This window comes from Saimiri boliviensis, chromosome 1 (assembly GCF_048565385.1).
Source record: "Saimiri boliviensis isolate mSaiBol1 chromosome 1, mSaiBol1.pri, whole genome shotgun sequence".
NCBI lineage: Eukaryota > Metazoa > Chordata > Mammalia > Primates > Cebidae > Saimiri > Saimiri boliviensis.
Genome location: NC_133449.1, coordinates 31,098,176 through 31,117,799, shown reverse-complemented (window position 1 = coordinate 31,117,799; position 19,624 = coordinate 31,098,176). Strand labels below are relative to the sequence as shown.

Genomic DNA, 19,624 nt, shown 5'->3' with positions numbered 1-19,624 from the left:
CCCGAGTAGGGAGGTCACAGGAAAGCCCCAGGGGCAAGCAAATCTCCAGACTTCGGCACAGCAGATGAAGGAGGCCAGTGGGTCCCCAAGAGCTTTAGCTATGGAGTGAGAACTACACAGACCGTGTGGCACTCCCAGGCAGTGAAGTTGCCCACAGCTGTGCAGTAACCTACCCACAGCCCAGAACCTTCCCACCATGGCTTCCAATGCTGACAGTCACCCAAACACCATTTCCTTGAGAGGACTGGGGCTGCCTGGCTCCCAATAAGCTCCCACAGGTTATAAGATGAGCTCTTTGCAAACAGCCTGATGCAGATCTCCATCATTTTAGTAACCTCTCTGTGGCCCCAGACCTAAAACAAAGATGCTTTTCTATATTACAATATACCAGCAATTAAAAAATTCTTGCTATGCATTTGCATGAGCAGCTGATTCTATGAACTTTTTAAGGACTGTGAGTTTTTAAAAGGGATCACATCTGTATTGTTCATCACCATACTTCCAAAGCCTACTAGAATGCCTGCCACATGGAAAGTGCTCAATGAAAATAAATGAGTGACTAGAAAATTAAGGAGTCCATGGCCAGGCGCGGTGGCTCAAGCCTGTAATCCCAGCACTTTGGGAGGCTGAGGTGGGTGGATCATGAGCTCAAGAGATAGAAACCATCCTGGTAAACATGGTGAAACCCCGTCTCTACTAAAAATACAAAAAATTAGCTAGGCATGGCGACGCGTGCCTGTAATCCCAGCTACTCAGGAGGCTGAGGCAGGAGAATTGCCTGAACCCAGGAGGTGGAGGTTACGGTGAGCCGAGATCGTGCCATTGCACTCCAGCCTGGGTAACAAGAGTGAAACTGTCTCAAAAAAAAAAAAAAAAAAAAAAGAAAGAAAAGAAAATTAAGGAGTCCTGCTCTGGGGCATTCTCCATGGCTGGGCCTGCAGAGTGGTGCTTTGGCCTTACGATGGTGGTTGACAGTGTTGGGAAGTGATGTAGGCAGGAGAGTGGAGGAGCATGATCAGCAGACCCTGGCAATGAGAACACTGTCATTCCTTCCTAGTGTGTCACTGGTGTACCAGAAAACTGCAAACCCTGGTGTGTGAGGGTCTGAAGAGAGAGTCCCCATCAGAGTCTTCTTGTGCTGTATTTGGGCTTCCATGGAGCAGGAGAAACACACCACAGAACATGGATCTATAAAAGTCACAGAAAGAAAGAGCTGTGATTCATCAGGATGGAATTTGGAAGACAAGTGAATGCATTGGAAGATTTTGATCAAAAATGTAATTTGCAAACATAATGAGAAGCAAATTCAAAACTCTTAGGCCTAGATGGTGAATATGCAATTAGGATCATTTTCTGTCTTTTAATCATGTACTTGGAATAGGGTCAGGAAGGGTTTGTCCTACTCCCCACTTAGTAGACAGCCTGTATAACCTCAAGTTCTGGTGGTGTCTGTCCTTTGAAGAGGATTCCCACAAACCTCCAGTAGCTTAAACCAAAGTTATTTTAAATCGTGTGCCTTCCTCTGAAAGCCTTGCCTTCAAAGCAGTGAATAGCAAAGCATAACCTTGAATCTATACTCAAATTTTGCAATGAGGCAGTGTGGCAAGATTAAAACCTCTGACCATCTTTGAATCATTAAAATAAAGAATGAAACAAATTCAAGGTTAATTGTATCTAGCTTTGTTAATCTGCATAAAGCAAGATTACTCTATAACACAAAACTCCAACCAACTCAATTATTGAGCAGCTACAATGTTCTAGATTTCTTTCCCTTCCTCTTTGAGTATTTACAAAAAAAGATTGTGTTTAATCTTTACATTTGCAGCCAAAGTAATTTCCACCTGGAAATGATGCTATCAGGCCTGGCATGGTGGCTCACACCTGTAATCGCAGCAATTTGGGAGGCTGAGACAGGAGAATTGCTTAAGCCCAGCAGTTTGAGACCAGCCTGAGCAACACAGAGAGATTCTGTCTTAAAAAATTTTTTTTCATTAGTCGGTCTTAGTAGTGTATACCTAGTAGTCCCAACTACTTGGGAGGCTGAGGTGTAGAGATCATTTGAGCTCAGGAGGTGAAGGCTGCCAAGAGCTATGATTCTGCCACTGCACTCCTGCCTGAGTGACTGAGCAATATCTTGCCTCTGAAGAAAAAAAAAAATGAAAAAAGAAATAATGCTATCAAAATCAACCAGAGGTAGAAGAGCCAAGAAGCCTGGGTCCTCATTCCAGCTCTGTCTCTTCTGTCTCTACTTTGTGACCTTGGTCTGTCATTTCTCCTTCCTGTGATCCATTTGACTGCAAACATAGGGGTTGCAGTAAAGCGTTGTCTCACATATTCTGCTCTAAAAGCTGATAAAGATGTGACCTGAAAACTCCAGTTACATAAGGGATCTGCAGCTATCTAAGGCTTGGTTTTTCTACTGTCATATGATACCTGGTCTAATGAACTCTGCTTAGATCCCCTCAAGTTTCTGAGGTTGGTAAAGAGAACAGGAGAAGAACAAACGTCTCTTTTATTACTCCAACAGGTGATTTAATCCCTACATAGTGCTGGGTGGACAATGTGTCACTGTCGCATTCCTTCGCTGAATAAATCCAACCTTCAGCCAGACAGATCTGTGATTCTGGCTATGGAGGGAGAATAATGGAAATGATATAGTTGAACTGGCAGTTGATGCCACTAATAAATGAAACTGTCAACTGGTTGGCATGTGAAAAATGATTATTAATTATCATCACACCAAATGCTAGTATCTTCAGTATCTTGGCCAGCCTTCATTTCTTGAAAACACGCACACACACACACACACACACACACACACACACACACACACACTTTCTTACAAAATTCTCTTTTCCAGAGTATTCCAGATATGCTTATTGTTTTATAACACGGTCAAGGTAGAAGAGCTTTACAAACTAAGAGAATTTACACTGAGATCCAAGTCTCCAGGTCAATTTCAGATGATTTTCGAGGATGTTCTGGGGCAGGGCCTGGGACCTGTCACTTGCTATTAGTGAAGCTGTTGGGGCTAAGCAATGACTCAGAATTCCCTTCTGTGCTTAGGTACCAAGGTGAGAGTAGAGAGGTCATGAAAATCCAACAAGCAAGTGCTTTGTGAACTAGAAATCATTGTGCTCTTCAGAGGCATCATCTGCCTCAGACACTTTGCCTTGCCCTATTGTCTTAGTCTTAAAGTTCCTTGAGTCTCTGCTGTGAGACGCCTTAGTTTTTTCGGTGTTGCATAAGGAACACAGTCAGCACTGCCTGCAGTATGGCCTGGAACCTGCAGAGGGCAGCAGAAGATTGAACTAGAGGCATACTCTCCAGATGGCCCAGCAGGGTCGCATCTGTTAACCACTAGGTACTGACTTAGGATCTCTGCGTAGACCAGACGTCCTCCGAGGTTTCTCCAAGAGCTGAATTCAAAGCTGACTTAGAGTTTTAGACTGACAAAAGTCTCAAAGGAGCTCTCCAAAGACATGGGTCAGCTGTGGGAGGGAGTCTGAGCTCTAGATGAAAGACTAGCAGGGGGAAGGCAATTCTTATGTTTGAAGTATCTGCAACTTGCCAGGGGAGAAGGTGAATGCTTTACCTACAGGGTCTCATTTAATCCTCCTCCTCCCAGTGGTTTTACAAGGTAGGTCCTTTAATCCCTATAACCACATGAAGGAGTGGTCCTACCCCTGCCATGCTGAGGGCTTACTCAGAGACATTTACTCCTAAGTGCCCACCACAACCAGTGGGCAGCTCCCTGGCAGGCCAGGAAGCCTGGTGTGTATTGGGATTCGCCTGCCTGTCAGAGTGGACACTTGCTAGCCAGGCTCATGGAGACCAATGGAGGCACCACAATGCCCACCGTTTCATTTATAGGCATGGTGAGGATTACCCTGTTGGCACAGCCAAGCTGCTGAGCTATCATCAGGACAGCTGATGAGCCTCCCTCTACTCCAGAGCTAGGTGGCCAGGAGGCCGGGACAGGAGGCAGGATAGAGGTTGTAGGAGGAACTCTGGGCAGGGGATAAGGACAGAAATAGTCTTAGCTGATTGATTTATGTCTGGGAACATCCCTGAACCCATGATATTTTTATCTTTTGTGGAGGGGGAGCCTGGAAACCTGTCCATTTGCTGCCTGTTTTGGATTGTGGAACAAGACGATTCATGACATGCAGCTTCCTTAAATTGGTGAAGCATGAGGTCACCCTGGTGCCCCCCAGGCCCAGGAGCCTGCCCTTTTGTTTTGTTTCTGTCCTGAAGTGGGGGAGTATATGTTCCTAAGGCAGGAGACAAATCCTGTGACAATCTTGTCACCTGAAACAAAGCAACCCATTGATGGAAGTGGAAATGTCAGGCACTGCCCAAAGGGATTCTGGCGTCATCTGTGTCCTTGAACTGCCCTCCTTTGGTGTGTACAACCCTCCCCACCCCCTCACCAGCATCCCAGAGCTGGAAAGTCCATCAGGCTTAACCTCTGTATTTTAGAGGGGAGAAGCATAAACTCACAGAGAGAAACTGACTTATCCAGGGTCCTGCAGCCCTTTAGTGGCACAGTCAGACTTACAGCAAGGCTGCCTGGTTCCTGGTCCAGGCTTTTTAAAACTAAACCATACATTAATTAGTCAACTGAGCCTTCTATTGGGAAACCTGTGGGCCAGGGAGCTGGCGTATATCATAGAAATCTAATTATACCGGATGGGAAGAAGACGGAGCTAGCTCGAGCCCAAGATATGCCTGTATGCCTATATATGCCTATCTGCCAGTGCTCCTGTGACAGGATGCTAAAATGGGATTCTTTCCTCAGCCCCGCAGATGGGAAACAAAACAGTGAGTGCAAATCATCCCCTCATTTCAAAGAGATGCTGAATCTAAATCATCTCTGCAAGACTTGTAAAGAGATGGCTGGAAACTGATTTTGCCACCATTAACTCATCATCTACCTCCAGAGTATAAAAGATTGAAGTACAGAGTTTGAGAGATTGGGAAGAGAGGTTTTCTTTGGAGCTAGCAAGCCATGCATTCTCCCTGCCAAACAGGAGAGTACGCGTGTGTGTGTGTGTGTGTGTGTGTGTGTGTGTGTGTGCAAGGAAAGGGGGGTCTCATGGTAAATGACATGTGCTTGGAAAGCTGTGGTTGGATTAGACTGAGACATTAAGGCAGTGAGAGGAAGGGGATGAGAGCCACAGGGCAGGGTTACCAGTATTGCCACAGTGGAGAGAGCCACAACCCAGGAGGACTTCCTGGAGGGTGTGATGGAACCCCAACAAAGAAAGGGACCATCTGATGCCCCAGGATCAAAATAGCATCAGGCCGGCTTGCTCCAGTGTGGCCCACGAGGAGCCCCCAAACATCCTTGCCCAGCTATCTTCACAAAGCCTTTATCAGAAGTGTAGAAGCGGAAGTCACTCTCTTTTGTTATTCATGCTGTTTAGTTTTTCTGACAATGACAACGACCAGCATTTGTATAGCAATTTGAAAGGCGCTCCCCCTTGCAATGCTTTATGCAATTCTTTCAATGAACCTACGAGTTATGTATTATAATCATATCCACTCTACAGACAGGGAAACTGAGGCTCAGGGTAGAAGTTGATGGTGCAGACCAGAGCACTAGCTGTGAAATCAACTGATGTGTTTCAGTCTTTGTCTCCCACTTAGCTGCTGTGTGATCTTGGGCAAATTGCTTGAATCTTTATACTTCTACTTCCTTGTCTGTGAATGAGATAATGGTGGTTCCCTCATGGAGTTGTGGAGAGGATGGCATCAGAAAATGCAGGTAAGGCACAAAACCCAGTGCCTGGCAAGAAGCTTCTTCTCTTATAGAGTGAGTGTCTGAGCAGTGTCACCTAATGAGAAAACCAACACTGAACAGCAGCAAACAAAAGAGAAGATGTTTTAATTGGGGTCTTGGGAATTGTGAGCAACCAGCTAAATTGTGTACCATCCAGGTGAGGTTGGGCAGGGGCTTATAAAGGTTACTATAAGTTTATGTATCTGAAAGGTTTTGGCAGAGTCTTTAATTGCTGATGGCTGGTCACAGCTTAGGATGTCTTCGATGATCAATCCAGTTTGGCATAGCTGTTTCTCCAGGAGGTTAATGATCAAGTCCAGCAGAAACAGTTTAGATCAAATACAGCTGGTTTTACCATTTGACCCAGTTTAATAGGTCAGATTCCATCTGGGCGTGTATGTGACTGCGGTCCAACTCCTCATGCTTTCCTGGCTCTCGATACTTCTGACATAACCATCTCCATTTGGATTTTCTTTCTGACAGCAGTGACTTAAATCTAAGCCTCCAGATTCCAAAGTTTCAGCTCTTCGAATGGGGTGGTGCTGGCTCTTAATTTTTTGCATTACACACTTCAGTTGGCTTCTATCCCTGGAGAAAACACACACACACACACACACACACACACACACACCCATCACACCCATCTTTTTACCTGTTCACTCTCTTCCATCCCTCCATCTCGGTCTCAGAATCCAAGGGAAAGGACATATCTGGCTCATTGTCAGTAGGAAAGCACCTGCCTTAGGAATTAGACTCCTTGTGTCTCTTTCCAAACCCAGAACAGCCACTTCAGAGTGGGAGGCAACTCCAGAAGGGTAGAGGGTTGGGGGGCATTGTTGATAATGGCCAAAGGTCATTTCCTCCACACCCCAGAGAGTCCTGATGGTTCCTAAATGATAAGCCGTTTCCAGGGTACAGAATGTATGGGGTCTTGGACCCTTTCTCCATCTTCCTGAGAGCCATCGGTCTTAGGAAAAATCAAGTGGAAGTATTATTTGTCCTCTTGGAGGTGGGCCAAGGGCTTCCTGCCAGGACCCTATGTACTTCATAGGACCTTGTGGATTGGTGACAATAGTCCCGTGGTGATTCTGGAGTAGTATGTAGCTCTTGGCTCTCCTATGCACTGCTTTAATCTGGCAACTCTGGGAGATGTGGCTGTTGGTAATTTGTGGCCTTCAGCAAATGAGGAGATTGGCTTGCAAGGCACTTGGTATTCATGTTCCTAAGTCCCAAAATCAGGTTTTCTCCTTCCTCAACTACATCTGCCATGTGCTTCTTTACAAAGGCTAGATGAGGCCAGGTGGTGGCTCACGCCTGTAGTCTCAACACTTTGAGAGACTGATGCAGGTGGATTACCTGAGGTCAGGAGTTCGAGACGAGCCTGGCTAACATGATGAATCCTGTCTCTACTAAAAACACAAAAATTAGTTGGGCCTGGTGGCAGGTGCCTGTAACCCCAGCTACTTGGGAGGTTGAGGTAGGAGAATCTCTTGAACTTGGGAGAAGAAGTTTGCAGTGACCTGAGATCATGCCATTGCACTACAGCCTCTGTGACAAGAGCAAAACTCCATCTCAAAAAAAAGGCCAGATGCTGGGCTAAGCTAGGGGCTTAAGTGGAGAGAGCAAGGGCTGCCAGCAAACACTCCACTCAGCTTCAGTATTTTAAAAAGTTCTCGCCGGGCGCGGTGGCTCAAACCTGTAATCCCAGCACTTTGGGAGGCCGAGGTGGGTGGATCACGAGGTCAAGAGATCGAGACCACCCTGGTCAACATGGTGAAACCCCGTCTCTACTAAAAATACAAAAAATTAGCTGGGCATGGTGGCGCGTGCCTGTAATCCCAGCTACTCATGAGGCTGAGGTAGAATTGCCTGAACCCAGGAGGCGGAGGTTGCGGTAAGCCGAGATGGCGCCATTGCACTCCAGCCTGGGTAACAATAGCGAAACTCCATCTCAAAAAAAAGGTCTCTTCCCTTGGGAACATTACTCACCCTCTGAGCCTCAGTTTCCTCATTTATAAGTGGAGAAGTGTAACAACTCTTGTTAGTGTTGTGAAGTTAAATGGGATAGTCAGTGAAAGACACCCAGTACAGCCTGGGAAACACCTCGTCTCTAAAAAAAAATTTTTTTTTTAATTAGCACGGTGGCATGCACCTGTAGTTCTAGCTACTCGGGAGGCTTAGGTGGGAGGACTTCTTGAGCCCACGTGTTTGGGGCTGCAGTGCACCTCAAATTGCACCACTTCACTTCAGCTTGGGTAACAGAGAGAGACTGTCTCAAAAGGAAGAAAGAAAAGAAAAGAAAATGAAGACATTCAGCACAGGATCTGCCACCTGTTGTTAGGTACTCAGTAAATGTCAGTCCCCTGCTGTTCCAAGATTCTCCAAGCCTATGTACAATAATTTTGTAAATTAAGCATCCAAACATGTTTATACTGTGTACTTGTAGTAGTTACTATTGCAAATCCTTTTCTTTGGCTGAGAGTGACTAGTTCCTCTAAATGTTGGCTGCTGACGTTACACATCTGCCTATTATGTTGAGAATCACCTTCAACTAAAACAGAAGCCCCCTCACCTGAGAGTTTATGCCACCTTTTAAGCTTTGCTTCTTGGGAACCACCCTATGACAGGATATATACCATCTTCTGCTTGCATAATTTACAAACACATCACATTCTTGCCTCCCTAATTTCTGGGTGTTGCATAACTGGGAATCCTCACTCTGCTGTAATGTAATATGTGGCCGGGAATTCCCAATCTATTGGGAGCTGAGACCCAGTGTAGTGAGGTCAAGTGTGTGTGCTTGGTTGACCTTGACAACACCTTCAGTTTCTCCTGAGCCTCAATAATTTTCCATAGCCACTTGTCCCATTCTTACAATAGATAAAATCCCCTGGTCAAAGCATTGTCAATTTCCTCTATTGCTACATCGAATGCTTCTCTTTTCTTGAGATAGCAATTGAGTAGCCACCCACGTGACCAGAGTTGTCTGCCTGGCCATTGTTGGCTCTTCAAAGCTCTGAGAAAACTATGTGTATTGCTCAAATGATACAACTGAAGCATAACATTTTAGGGCTGGAAGGGACAATCCCAAGGGGGAATAGCCCAGTGGTCCTCAGCTGGGGATGATTTTGCCTTTAGGGATCTTTCAATGTCTGGAAATCTCTTTGGTTGCCACAACTCGGGGAGGGGTGGTGGATCCTGGAATCAGGCAGTTAGAGTGCAGGGATGCTGTGAAACATCTTATGTGGCACAGGGCAGCCCACTGCAAAAATGAATTATTCAGCCCAAAATGTCAGTAGAACTGAGGTGGAGAAAGCTCTGTTTATCTAAGTGCAGGTTACCAGGATACCACCTGGATGCTGGGGAGGAGGTAACTGAGGATTCTGGAGACGGCTGTGGCTGAATTAAAAACCGAGAATCCTGAGCTATTCTTTCTGCTGATCTTGTTTTTCATTACGATAACATCAGTCCTTTGTAGTGTGTGATAGCAATCTCACTACAAAATAGAAATTTCCTAGTGCAAGAATACACCACGAAATTCTTATTTCTAAATGGACACTCACATGATATCCACGCCAGCATAGTGAATGAACCTCCCTGCAAAAGAATCATAAATGATGATACTTAACTTTGATATTTGCTTCAAATTCCTTATCAGACCACATAATTATATGTTTTATTTGAACTATAGTTCCTTAAAATCTTTCTATGTATTGGGAAAATTATACCCAGGAGTGGACTATCTGGTTTGTTAGTCATGTTTCAAATGTGTTTATAACGAGGGACACTTGTGAATTTGTTTCTTCTTTATGGAGAGTCTATTTTTTGCCTTTAAAAACTTTTTTCTTAAATAAAAACAAAGATTTCTGGATGAATCAAACATAAGTAATATAGAGAAAGATAAAATCCACATGTATACTTCCCACCTGATTCTTTAAAAATGTTTGTTTGCCCACATTTTTTCCCCATGTTACAAGGTTCATGTTATAAGTACAGTTGAAGCTTCCCATTTTATCCCCCTAATCTGAGATCTTTCCTTCTGCCTTGAAATATTCACTGTCCTTAGTTTGAGGTAAAATGTCCCCATTCATGTTCTTATACTTTTAATGCATGTGTACATATCCACGGAGTGCACAGTGTGTGTGTTTTAAAATTCACACCCATTAACCACCACAATGACTAACATTAAAAAGACTAAAAATATCAAGTGTGAATAGGATGTGAAGGAACTGGAACTCTTACACACTGCTAAGGTAGTAAAATGGTATGCCCAATTTGGAGAACTGTTTATGAGTCTCTACTAAAGCTGAAAGTATGCATACCTTCTAACCCAACAATCGCTGAGTATATACCCAAGAGAAATTCTTGCCCATATGCACCAGGAGAAAAGTCCAAACTGATCATAGAAACACTGCTTGTAATAACCCCAAACAACAAAATTCCCAAATGTAGATCACCCATGGAGTTCATAAATTAATTGCAGCATACAATAGAATACCAGCATACCAAAGAAAATGAATAAAATACAGCTTCATACTATAGGGATGCATCTCACAAACATAATATGGAATTAAACAAGTCTCAGATACAGCTGGGCATGGGGGCTTACACCTGCAGCAACAGCATTTTGGGAGGCTGATGTGAGAGGATTGCTTAACCCCAGGAGCTTGAGACCAGACTGGCCAATAGAACAGGACCCCATTTCTAGAAATATAATTATTTTATATGATTATTAGTATTATTTTGAGACAAGGTCTCAGTCTATTGCCCAGGCTGAAGTGCAATGGTAAGATCTCAGCAACCTGCAACTTCTGCCTCCTGGGTTCAAGCGATTCTCGTGCCTCAGCCTCCCCAGTAGCTGGAATTACAGGTGTGTGCCACCAAGACTGGCTAATTTTTGTATTTTTAGTAGAGACAGAGTTTTGCCATGTTGAGGGGCTGGTGTTGAACTCCTGGCCTTGGCCTTTCAAAGTGCTGGGATTACAGGTGTGAGCCACCACACCTGGCTGAAAAACATTTTTTATTTTTTTAAATTAGCCAGGCATGGTGTCTCACACTTGTGGTCACAATTACTTGGGAGGCTGAAGTGGAAAGATTGCTTGAGCCCAGGAGGTAGAAGCTGCAGTGAGCCATGCTCATGTCACTTCACTCTAGCCTGGGGCTGGGTGACAGAGGGAGATCCATCTTAAAACAAAACCAAAACCAAAAATCCAGACACAAAGAGTTCACACTGGAGGATCACGTATACATATATTTCAAAAACAGGCAAAACCAACCTCCAGGGTTAGCAGTTTGATCTCTTTGGAGGGATGCAGTACTTGGGGAGAGTCTCTGGGAGGTCTTGGTCATGGGCTATTTATCTAAGTGCAGGTTATCAGGCCATGTCACTTTTTAAGAATTCATTAAACTGTACATTATGTTTGTACATTTTTTGTATGTATGTATGTATGTATGTATATCATTCTTCAATAAAAAGTTTCCTTTAGAAAAAACCTACATTCATAATACCACATTTTGATATCCCTCTGCAACTGCTTTTTTCTGTTCAATATTATGCTTCTAATATTTATTCATCATGGCCAATTGATCTGACTTAGCCATTTATCTGTTACATGGTGCTTTGCTACATGTGTATGCCAACATTAAGTTTTTATTCCCTTTCTACTGGATGTTTATGCTGTTTCTCGTCTTCCCTTTTGATGAACAACACTGTAGCCAACAATTTGGAACATGCTTCTTTCTGCAGTGCATGAGAGTTTTCCTCCAAAGCATGTAGTCCACACTCAGATTTCTGAGCATACCTTCTCCATTTCTTTATTTTCAACTGTTTGTGTCATGTTTTATCAAGTCTCTTATAAACAGTACACACAGTTTGTGTGTGATTTGGTTTCTTATGAATAGCATGTATGATGGGTGTGTGTGTTTAAATGCAGTCGAAGGATATTTATCTTTTAACTGGCAAAACAATGTGTTTATGTTAACTGTGATTAATTATGTATTTTGACTTATTTCTATTGTCTCATTTGGTGTATCACTACTGACTATGTTCTGTCTTTCTTTTTTTCTCATTGTTTGCCATTGGCTTAATCAAACAACCCCATTCCCTGGCCCTTCTCCTATTCCACCATTCTCCCCACTCCATTCTTTATACTAGTTTGATGGTTCTACACCCTATTTCTGTTCTTTCAGAGGTAATCTCTATATTTTTAGCATGCACACTTGATTCAGCAAAGCTTATGTTTAATTAACATTTCTATGTTGTTACCAAACAGTGTGAGAAGCTGAGAAGCTTGGAACACATTAAATGATTTTCCCTCTCTTCTTCCACGTGGTTATAACCCAGTGTTTTAGTTTCACCTTGTTTTAACACTCTGATTAGTCAATGTTGCTATTCTTGTACAGGCAAATCTTCAAATCTCCATGATCTAATACAACAATGGTTTATTTCTTACTCCTTTGTACCCAGTGGATTTTGGTGGGATCTGTTTTACATGGTCACTCAGAGACCAAGGACGACAGGGGCTCCATCATCTAGCAATTGCACTAACTGAAATATAAGGCTTACTGGGGGTCTGTAACAGGGAAAAGGACATCTTGAGGATGTCACATTAGCTATCCTATGGCCAAGCTTGGAATTAACACCCAGCACCACCTGCCACAGATCACTGGCCAGAAAAAGTCATGTCTCTGCCAAGTGCCAGTGCACGGGGGATTTTGGTAGTGCTTAGTATGCGATGAGCAACACTACTTCCTTTTCTATTTATTATATTTGATCATTATGTTCTGCTCCTTCTTTTATCTCTTTAATGCAAGTGAAATGCTTAGAACAATGCTTGCAATGTAGTAAGAACTTTGCAAAATTGTTTTCCAACATTTTAAGCACAATTTATTTTTCTCAGATTTTACAGTTTCTCATAGTATAATTCTTTCCTTCAGTGTGGAGTATTTCTTCACACAGTTCATGTTTTTTTCATTATAAACTTATTCTCAATGGGTGTTCTGTTTCCTGAGGGGAACTTGTGCTCTGTGGGTTGGGGAACTATTCCCTACAGAGCAAATGTGACTTCTGTGCTTTCACTGCCTTTTTATCAGTTTATAGGCGAGCTCCTACCATGTGTGCTGGGTAAGTATAGACCCCACACGTGGAGTTTTGATTTTTCATATAAACTTTTTGTCTTCTTTTCTTCCCAAGAACTCTGAGTAGATACGATGCTTTCTGGCTGCTTCCATAGGCTAATGAACAGTTTTTTTCTCTCCCTTCTTCATGAGCACTCCATGGTAATTTCCAGCACTACAACCAGTTCTCTGATTCCCTGGACACCAGAATATCCAACAATTCAGATCAATTCTGATGGTAGCTACCTGGAGCTAGCACAAACTTCGCAGCCTAATGCCTCAGCCTCATAAGACTGCCCCTGCTTCAGTGCCAGGCCTTCTGTACTTCTGGCCAACTGGCTATAAATAGGGGTACCCATGACTTTCTCTTCATATTTGGTAATTTGCCAGCAAAGCTCACAGAACTCAGGAACGCACTTTACTTACATTTACCAGCTAAATATAAAGGTTGCAAATGAGCAACCAGATGAAGAGGCACATAGGGAAAGGTCTGAAGGGTCCTAAGTGCAGGAGCTTCTGTTCCACGAGTTGAGGTGCCCCCATCGCCTGGCACATAGATGAGTTCAACCCAGAAGCTCCTGAACCCCATCGTTTAGAGGTTTTCTGATGGAGGTTGCATCACATAGGCATGCTCTATTGTTAACTCAATCTCCAGCCCCTCTTCCTTCCTGGGGAGGATGGGATGGTGTTGGAGGATAGAGTGATGCTGAAAGTTCTAGACTTCTCATCAAGGCTTGGTCCTTTTGGTAACCAGCCCCATTCTGAAGCTGTCTAGAAGCCCACCAAGAGTCACCTCATAAGAACAAAAGATACTCCTATCATCTAGGATGTTCCAAGTGATTTAGGAACTCTCTATCAGGAGCCAGGGATGAAGACCAAATATAAGTTTCTTATCATGCCATAGGTACTATTTTATATAGGAGTTTAGCTTTCTACCCCCATTAGCCTGAGAACACCTCCTCTTTACTTGTGGGTGTTAAATCCCTAAGCCAAGCCATGAGGATTGATGTCCTGGCTCAAGGCCCACTGGGCTGCTCAGCTGTTGCTCTTGACAGTATGACTTTGAATTTTCTCTTCTCTGGAACCTAAGAGTTTCCTTTTGTTTCTTTTGAGCTCAGCTGAGTGTTAAAAAATTATATTACCGTTTCTACCACATCTCTATCTATTTGAAGCAGAAGAGGAACATTCATTTCCTGAAACCTCCAAGTTGCCAGAAGTTGAATGTTTTAAGAAGTTATATTTTAGACTCCTTCTTGTAATCCTGTTTATTTTTTGTATTAATGTACATCTTAGGACCAACTGTCAGAGCAGTCAGATTCCAAGCATCAAAAAGATTTAGATGTCCTACTTTTGCACATTCTAGTTTTTCTTATGCTGTCAGTATTCATCATCAGCTATTCTTTTCTATATTTGTAAATATTTCTGGGGTCCCTGTTTTAATTTTTAATTGCCACAGAGATTAATTTTATTAAACAATAGACAAACATCCAGGTAGAAAGACATCCTTCCAAGAAAAATTTAGCTCTGGCTACATATGAAGTGCCGTGCTATGCCCTAAAAGAAAAATAAAGATGAACCAGCCTAAGATACTGCCCCGGTAGCTCACAGTCTATCTAGCAAGAGAAATACAACATGTGCACAAATAACCCTAAGACCAGGTGGACCGTGGTGGGGCTAAAAAGCCTTGGGGTGGAGTGGCTGGAGAGTTCAGAGAAAGGAACACTCACATATGTGAAGGGAGGAACTGGAGGAGGTTTCACAGAAGTGGCATTTGCATTGATTCTGAAGGATGATGTATTGTTTTCCATTGCTGCCATAACAAATTACCACAAATTTAATGGATTAACATTACACCTATTTTTATGATTCCACAGTTCTGTAGGTCAGAAGTGTGGGTCCTTGTGGCTGTGCTTGGTCCACTGCTTAGAGTTTCACCAGGTCAAAATTAAGGTTTTGGCAGGGCTGTGTTCCTTTTGGGAGATTCTGGGAATGAAACTGCTTCTAAGCTCATCGATGTTGTTGGCCAGATTCACTTCCTTACAGTTGTAGGTCTAAGATCCTCACTTCCTTGCTGGCTGTTAGCTGGGGCTGCCCCACCTTCTCCTCATGCTTTCCATGTAGCCTTCAGCAATGGGGACCAAGCCCCTCTCATGCTTCCAATCTTTCTATTGATTTCTGCCACTTCTCTTCTGACTCCAGCTGGAGAAAGTTTGTGTTTTTAAGGGCTCATGTGATTAGATTGGGTGCACTTGGATGATCTGGGCTATACTAGCTAATTTTTTTTTTTTTTTTTTTTTTTTTTTGAGACAGAGTCTCGTTCTGTCACCCAGGCTGGAGTGCAGTGGCACAATCTCAGCTCACTGCAACCTTCACCTCCTGGATTCAAATAATTCTTGTGCCTCAGCCTCCCAAGTAGCTGGGATTACAGGTGTGCACCACCACGCCTGGTTAATTTTTGTATTTTCAGTAGAGACAGGGTTTCACCATGTTGTCCAGGCTGGTCTTGAACTCCTGACCTCAAATGATCCGCCTGCCTCGGCCTCCCAAAGTGCTAGGATTACAGGCATGAGCCACCATGCCAGGCCGTACTCTGGCTATTTTAAGTTCTGTAACCTTAATTACATCTGCCAACATCTACAGTCTCTTTTGCAATGCAACGTGATATATTTAAAGATGCAGGAATTAGGGCATCTTGGAGGGGCCGTTATCTTACCTCCTAAGGATGAGTAGACTTTATATCCACGGAGCCATGCCAAAGGGATCTTCAGCAAGAGGGAGTGGGAAGAACAAAACCATGGAGGCAGTGAACCACATGGAAGGGGCAGTGAGAACAGCCAGCCTTCTCTGGGGTGCTATTCAGCCGGTTTCCTCCAAATGGTGAGCTATGTGTACAAGCTCTTGCATAGTGTAAGACCTTCTGAACCAGAGAAAGGCAGCCACAGATTCCTGCCCTAGGGCATGTAGGAATTCCCTGCTGCTCACCTCAGTTCTGCCAGGGAGATTGCTGTTGTAGCATTTCTGTACTTCCTGTGTACACCCTGTTCCTCCAGATATGACAATGTAGAGCCAACCACCTTCAACAAATACAGTTTCTTTACCGTTACATATTTGTTGCACAAAGTACTGGCAAATCAGAGGAAGAATATAATAATTGCCCATAATTCAGACACTGAGAACAGCTGTTAACACTGGTGTCTTGCAAGGTGCCTTTAATAGACAGTTTTCCATGTCTATTAATGTTCTTTCTCAATGGCATTTTCTATTTTATGGGTGGCACGGTACTTTATTTAATGAAACTTTGGCTTGCTCCCAAGTTGTTTTACTATCATAAACATGGCTGAGACAGCATAACAAGAGTTGTTTTGACAGTCATGTTAAACAGGATGTCAGCAGGTCCTCAGCGGGAAAGCACAGGGGAACTTGGGGTGGTACAGCTGTGAGGGTGAGTGGCCCCTTTCCTGGTGTCTTCATCCCAGCCTCCTAGCTGAACCCCTGTGTACTGCTTTGTCATTAACTTGGTCCAGCTGCACCTGAGAGCTCATTGAATGGTTCACTTAAGAGCTATGCATTTCACTATGTGTAAATAATCCTCAATATTTTTTTAAAATCAAATACATCCTAGTTACAAACCAGCAACATCTTGCTGTTTTTATGCACGTTAGCATAAATGGGATTGGGTGGAATAAAAACCAAAACAAACAAAAAAGAGGCACAGAGAGGAGCTGGCTGGGCACTGCCCTCCAGCGTGGGGCAGTGAAGGGAGCAGTTCCTGGGAGCAGGCTCGGTTTGGTGGGGGTGGCCACCACACTTCCCTGACCTGCAGGCCCCCACATGCATGAAGTCCCACCTTGCTGGCTTGCGCTGTGGTGCGGGTTATAAAAGTCCAGCATGACACCTGAAGTCAACATACAGGAGCCATTCTTGAACCTCCAGGAACTTTTCCAGGTAGGTGCTGCTGGCACTGGGCTGCTATGGTCTGTAGTTTCTCCTGTGGGTTGGTGGTGAGTCAAGGGGCCCCAGGGGAGAGCAGAAAGGAGATAGGTGCTGGGGATGCTGCTAACTGCCTATTTCTGAAGGTCAGAAAAACCTCAACTCAGTGCAGCTGGGCTGTGCCCTCCCGGGGTGGATGAGGGTGGAGTTAAGTGGAGAGAACTCTGGAAGGGGGTGAGGCAGAGGCCAGAGGAACGGGAAATTCTGCCTGAAGGAGGTGGGCTTAGGATACCAAGGGAAGATGTTCTTTTCTTCCCAAAGCAAAAAAAGGGGAAAATGACAATAGCTTTGCTCAGAGCCTGGCTCAGGGTTACTTAAATGTCTCTGCTGGCACCACTATCCTACCCACTGCCTTTACAACTTCATGTGGGAAAAGAACATGCTTCCTATGATGAAATATCAATCTCACGCAGATTTTGGAGGGATTACACATACACACATCTGCTTTAGCTTTGAGGTTATTTATATTTGAACAGCAAGCTGCATGCCTTGAGTTCTAGTTATTGGGAATGCATAGGCCATGGTTTGTATTGATGCCAACCTGTATGCGTACGTATTGTAGGGTGAGCCATATAACCCATAGAAAACAAATTAATAGCGATGAACCAAATATAAATTATCACTAAGGAACAAAACAGCAATTTAAAATCATGACCCATTCAAGACAAAAGTAATCGTCCTCTGATTACCCTGAGTTTTTCTAAATGACTTCCAGTGGGGACTTTCAGTGACGTTTGTGGCCACAAAAGCCCCATGGAAGTCTGCAGGATGGTTTGGTTCTGCAGGTACCTCTGGGAAGAACAATAGGCTGGCATCCCCTTTAAAGCTGGCAGAATTCCTCATGTGAGTTTATGAGTTCCAAACAATAGTAATAAACTCAATAATTCACTAGGTAGGTGTTTGGTGAATGATCTTTTGATGTAAAAATGAAATTATACACACATTAAAGGAGAATCAGTGAGTGGCTTATCAGAAGCGTCCTCCCAGTGCTCCACAGGATTAAACGTTAAACCCCGAGAAGCCATAACAGGAGCTCGGAATCACCTGAGCTGCTTATTGAAAATGCAGCTTCAGGGCCCTCCTTGCAGAGATTCTGGTTAATTAAGTCTAGAGTGAGACCCACAAATCTGCATTTTAAATAAGCCCTGGAGGGGATTCTGATGCGTGTGGTCCACAGATACAAACTGATGGAAAATGCCCAAGGAGAATGCGGCCACTCTCTGCCAGGTGTTAAGAGCACCTGCTATTCTGAGAGCATTTCCAGGACTGGAGTCTGCCTTTATGAGTTCTGGGTGAGAAGGTGGATCAGGCTGGTTTATAGTCACATACAGGGAAGCTACTGAAGAATGCCCAAACATAGAGGGTGCTCTATGTTGGAGAAATTTTTAGTTTAATCTTTGAGTTGTGATTGCTTGGCAGGAACTAAAGACCTCTTAGAGAGGGGTGGGCCTGAGGCATGGGAGACTCAGAGGCCAGGCCAGAGATGCAGCATGGAAGAGAGGGAAACATGGAGAAGGATGGAAGGACATGGCAGAGGGGATAAAGGGGAAGAAAGGCACATACACCTGACACCTATTACTATATCCCGAGGGCTTTGCCTATATTCGCCCATTCACTCCTCAGCACAGCACCCTAAGAGGCCAATAACATTCCCTTTTTACATGTGAGGAGACAGTAGCTCCCAAAGGTTAGAAAGAGAATGGAAGTCAGAATTTTATTTCAGGACCATGTGGTCCCTAAGGGCTCACTCTTTATTTTGTGCTGCTTAAGGCAAGTAAATGATATGCAGTCATTATACCCATCTATTCATGTATTCATTATTTCATTCATTCACTCAACATGAATGAGCTCCTGGTAAGTGCCAAGCACTGAGACAGGGGCTGAGGACACACAGGTGAACAAAAGAGACTCTGCCTTAGATATTAAGGGGAAATATGAATATTAAACAGCCAGGCACGTACCTATAACTTTGCAAACAGTTGTAAGAACTGAAAAGGAAAATTGCAGGTCCTGTGAGAAAGGAAGTGGGACCCCTAATTTATTTTTTATTTATTTATTTATTTTTTGAGACGGAGTTTCGCCCTTGTTACCCAGGCTGGAGTGCAATGGCGCGATCTCGGCTCACCGCAACCTCCGCCTCCTGGGTTCAGGCAATTCTCCTGCCTCAGCCTCCTGAGTAGCTGGGATTACAGGCACGCGCCACCATGCCCAGCTAATGTTTTGTATTTTTAGCAGAGACGGGGTTTCACCATGTTGACCAGGATGGTCTCGATCTCTCGACCTCGTGATCCACCCGCCTTGGCCTCCCAAAGTGCTGGGATTACAGGCTTGAGCCACCGCGCCCGGCCGGGACCCCTAATTTAAACTAGAGGGTGAGCAAAGGCTTCTATGGAATGTGAGACTTGAAGGATGGGTAGGAATTAGCTAAGCTCAATTGTGGGGAAAAATGTCCCAGAACTGTGCTGTCCAAAAGAACTTTCTGTTATAATGGAAATGTTCTGTGTTGTGCTGTCCAATATGGTAACCATCAGCCACATGTGATTAGCAAGCACTTAAAATGTATCTAGTGTGACTGAGACATAAAGCTTAAATTTTATTTAATTTTAATTAATAAAAAATAGATATTTCTTAAAAGTCACATGTGGCTAGTGGCCACCGTATTGGACAGCACAGCTCTAGAACAAATAAAAAGTTTAGGCAAAGGACCTGAACTGAAAAAGGCTTTGGTGGCTT

The 19,624-nt window shown here is 43.9% G+C and overlaps 1 protein-coding gene across 2 annotated transcripts in view; it reads left to right on the top strand.

The window, feature by feature from the left end:
- Positions 1–12,526, top strand: part of XDH (xanthine dehydrogenase) — an 88,480-nt gene extending 75,954 nt beyond the window's left edge. For both annotated transcript variants that reach the window (XM_074395700.1, XM_003943979.3), the window contains one exon: positions 1,058–12,526. In XM_074395700.1, the coding sequence (XP_074251801.1) occupies positions 1,058–1,108 (51 nt within the window). In that variant the 3' untranslated portion in view covers positions 1,109–12,526. The remainder of the gene's footprint in view (positions 1–1,057) is intronic.
- Positions 12,527–19,624: the final 7,098 nt, after the last annotated feature.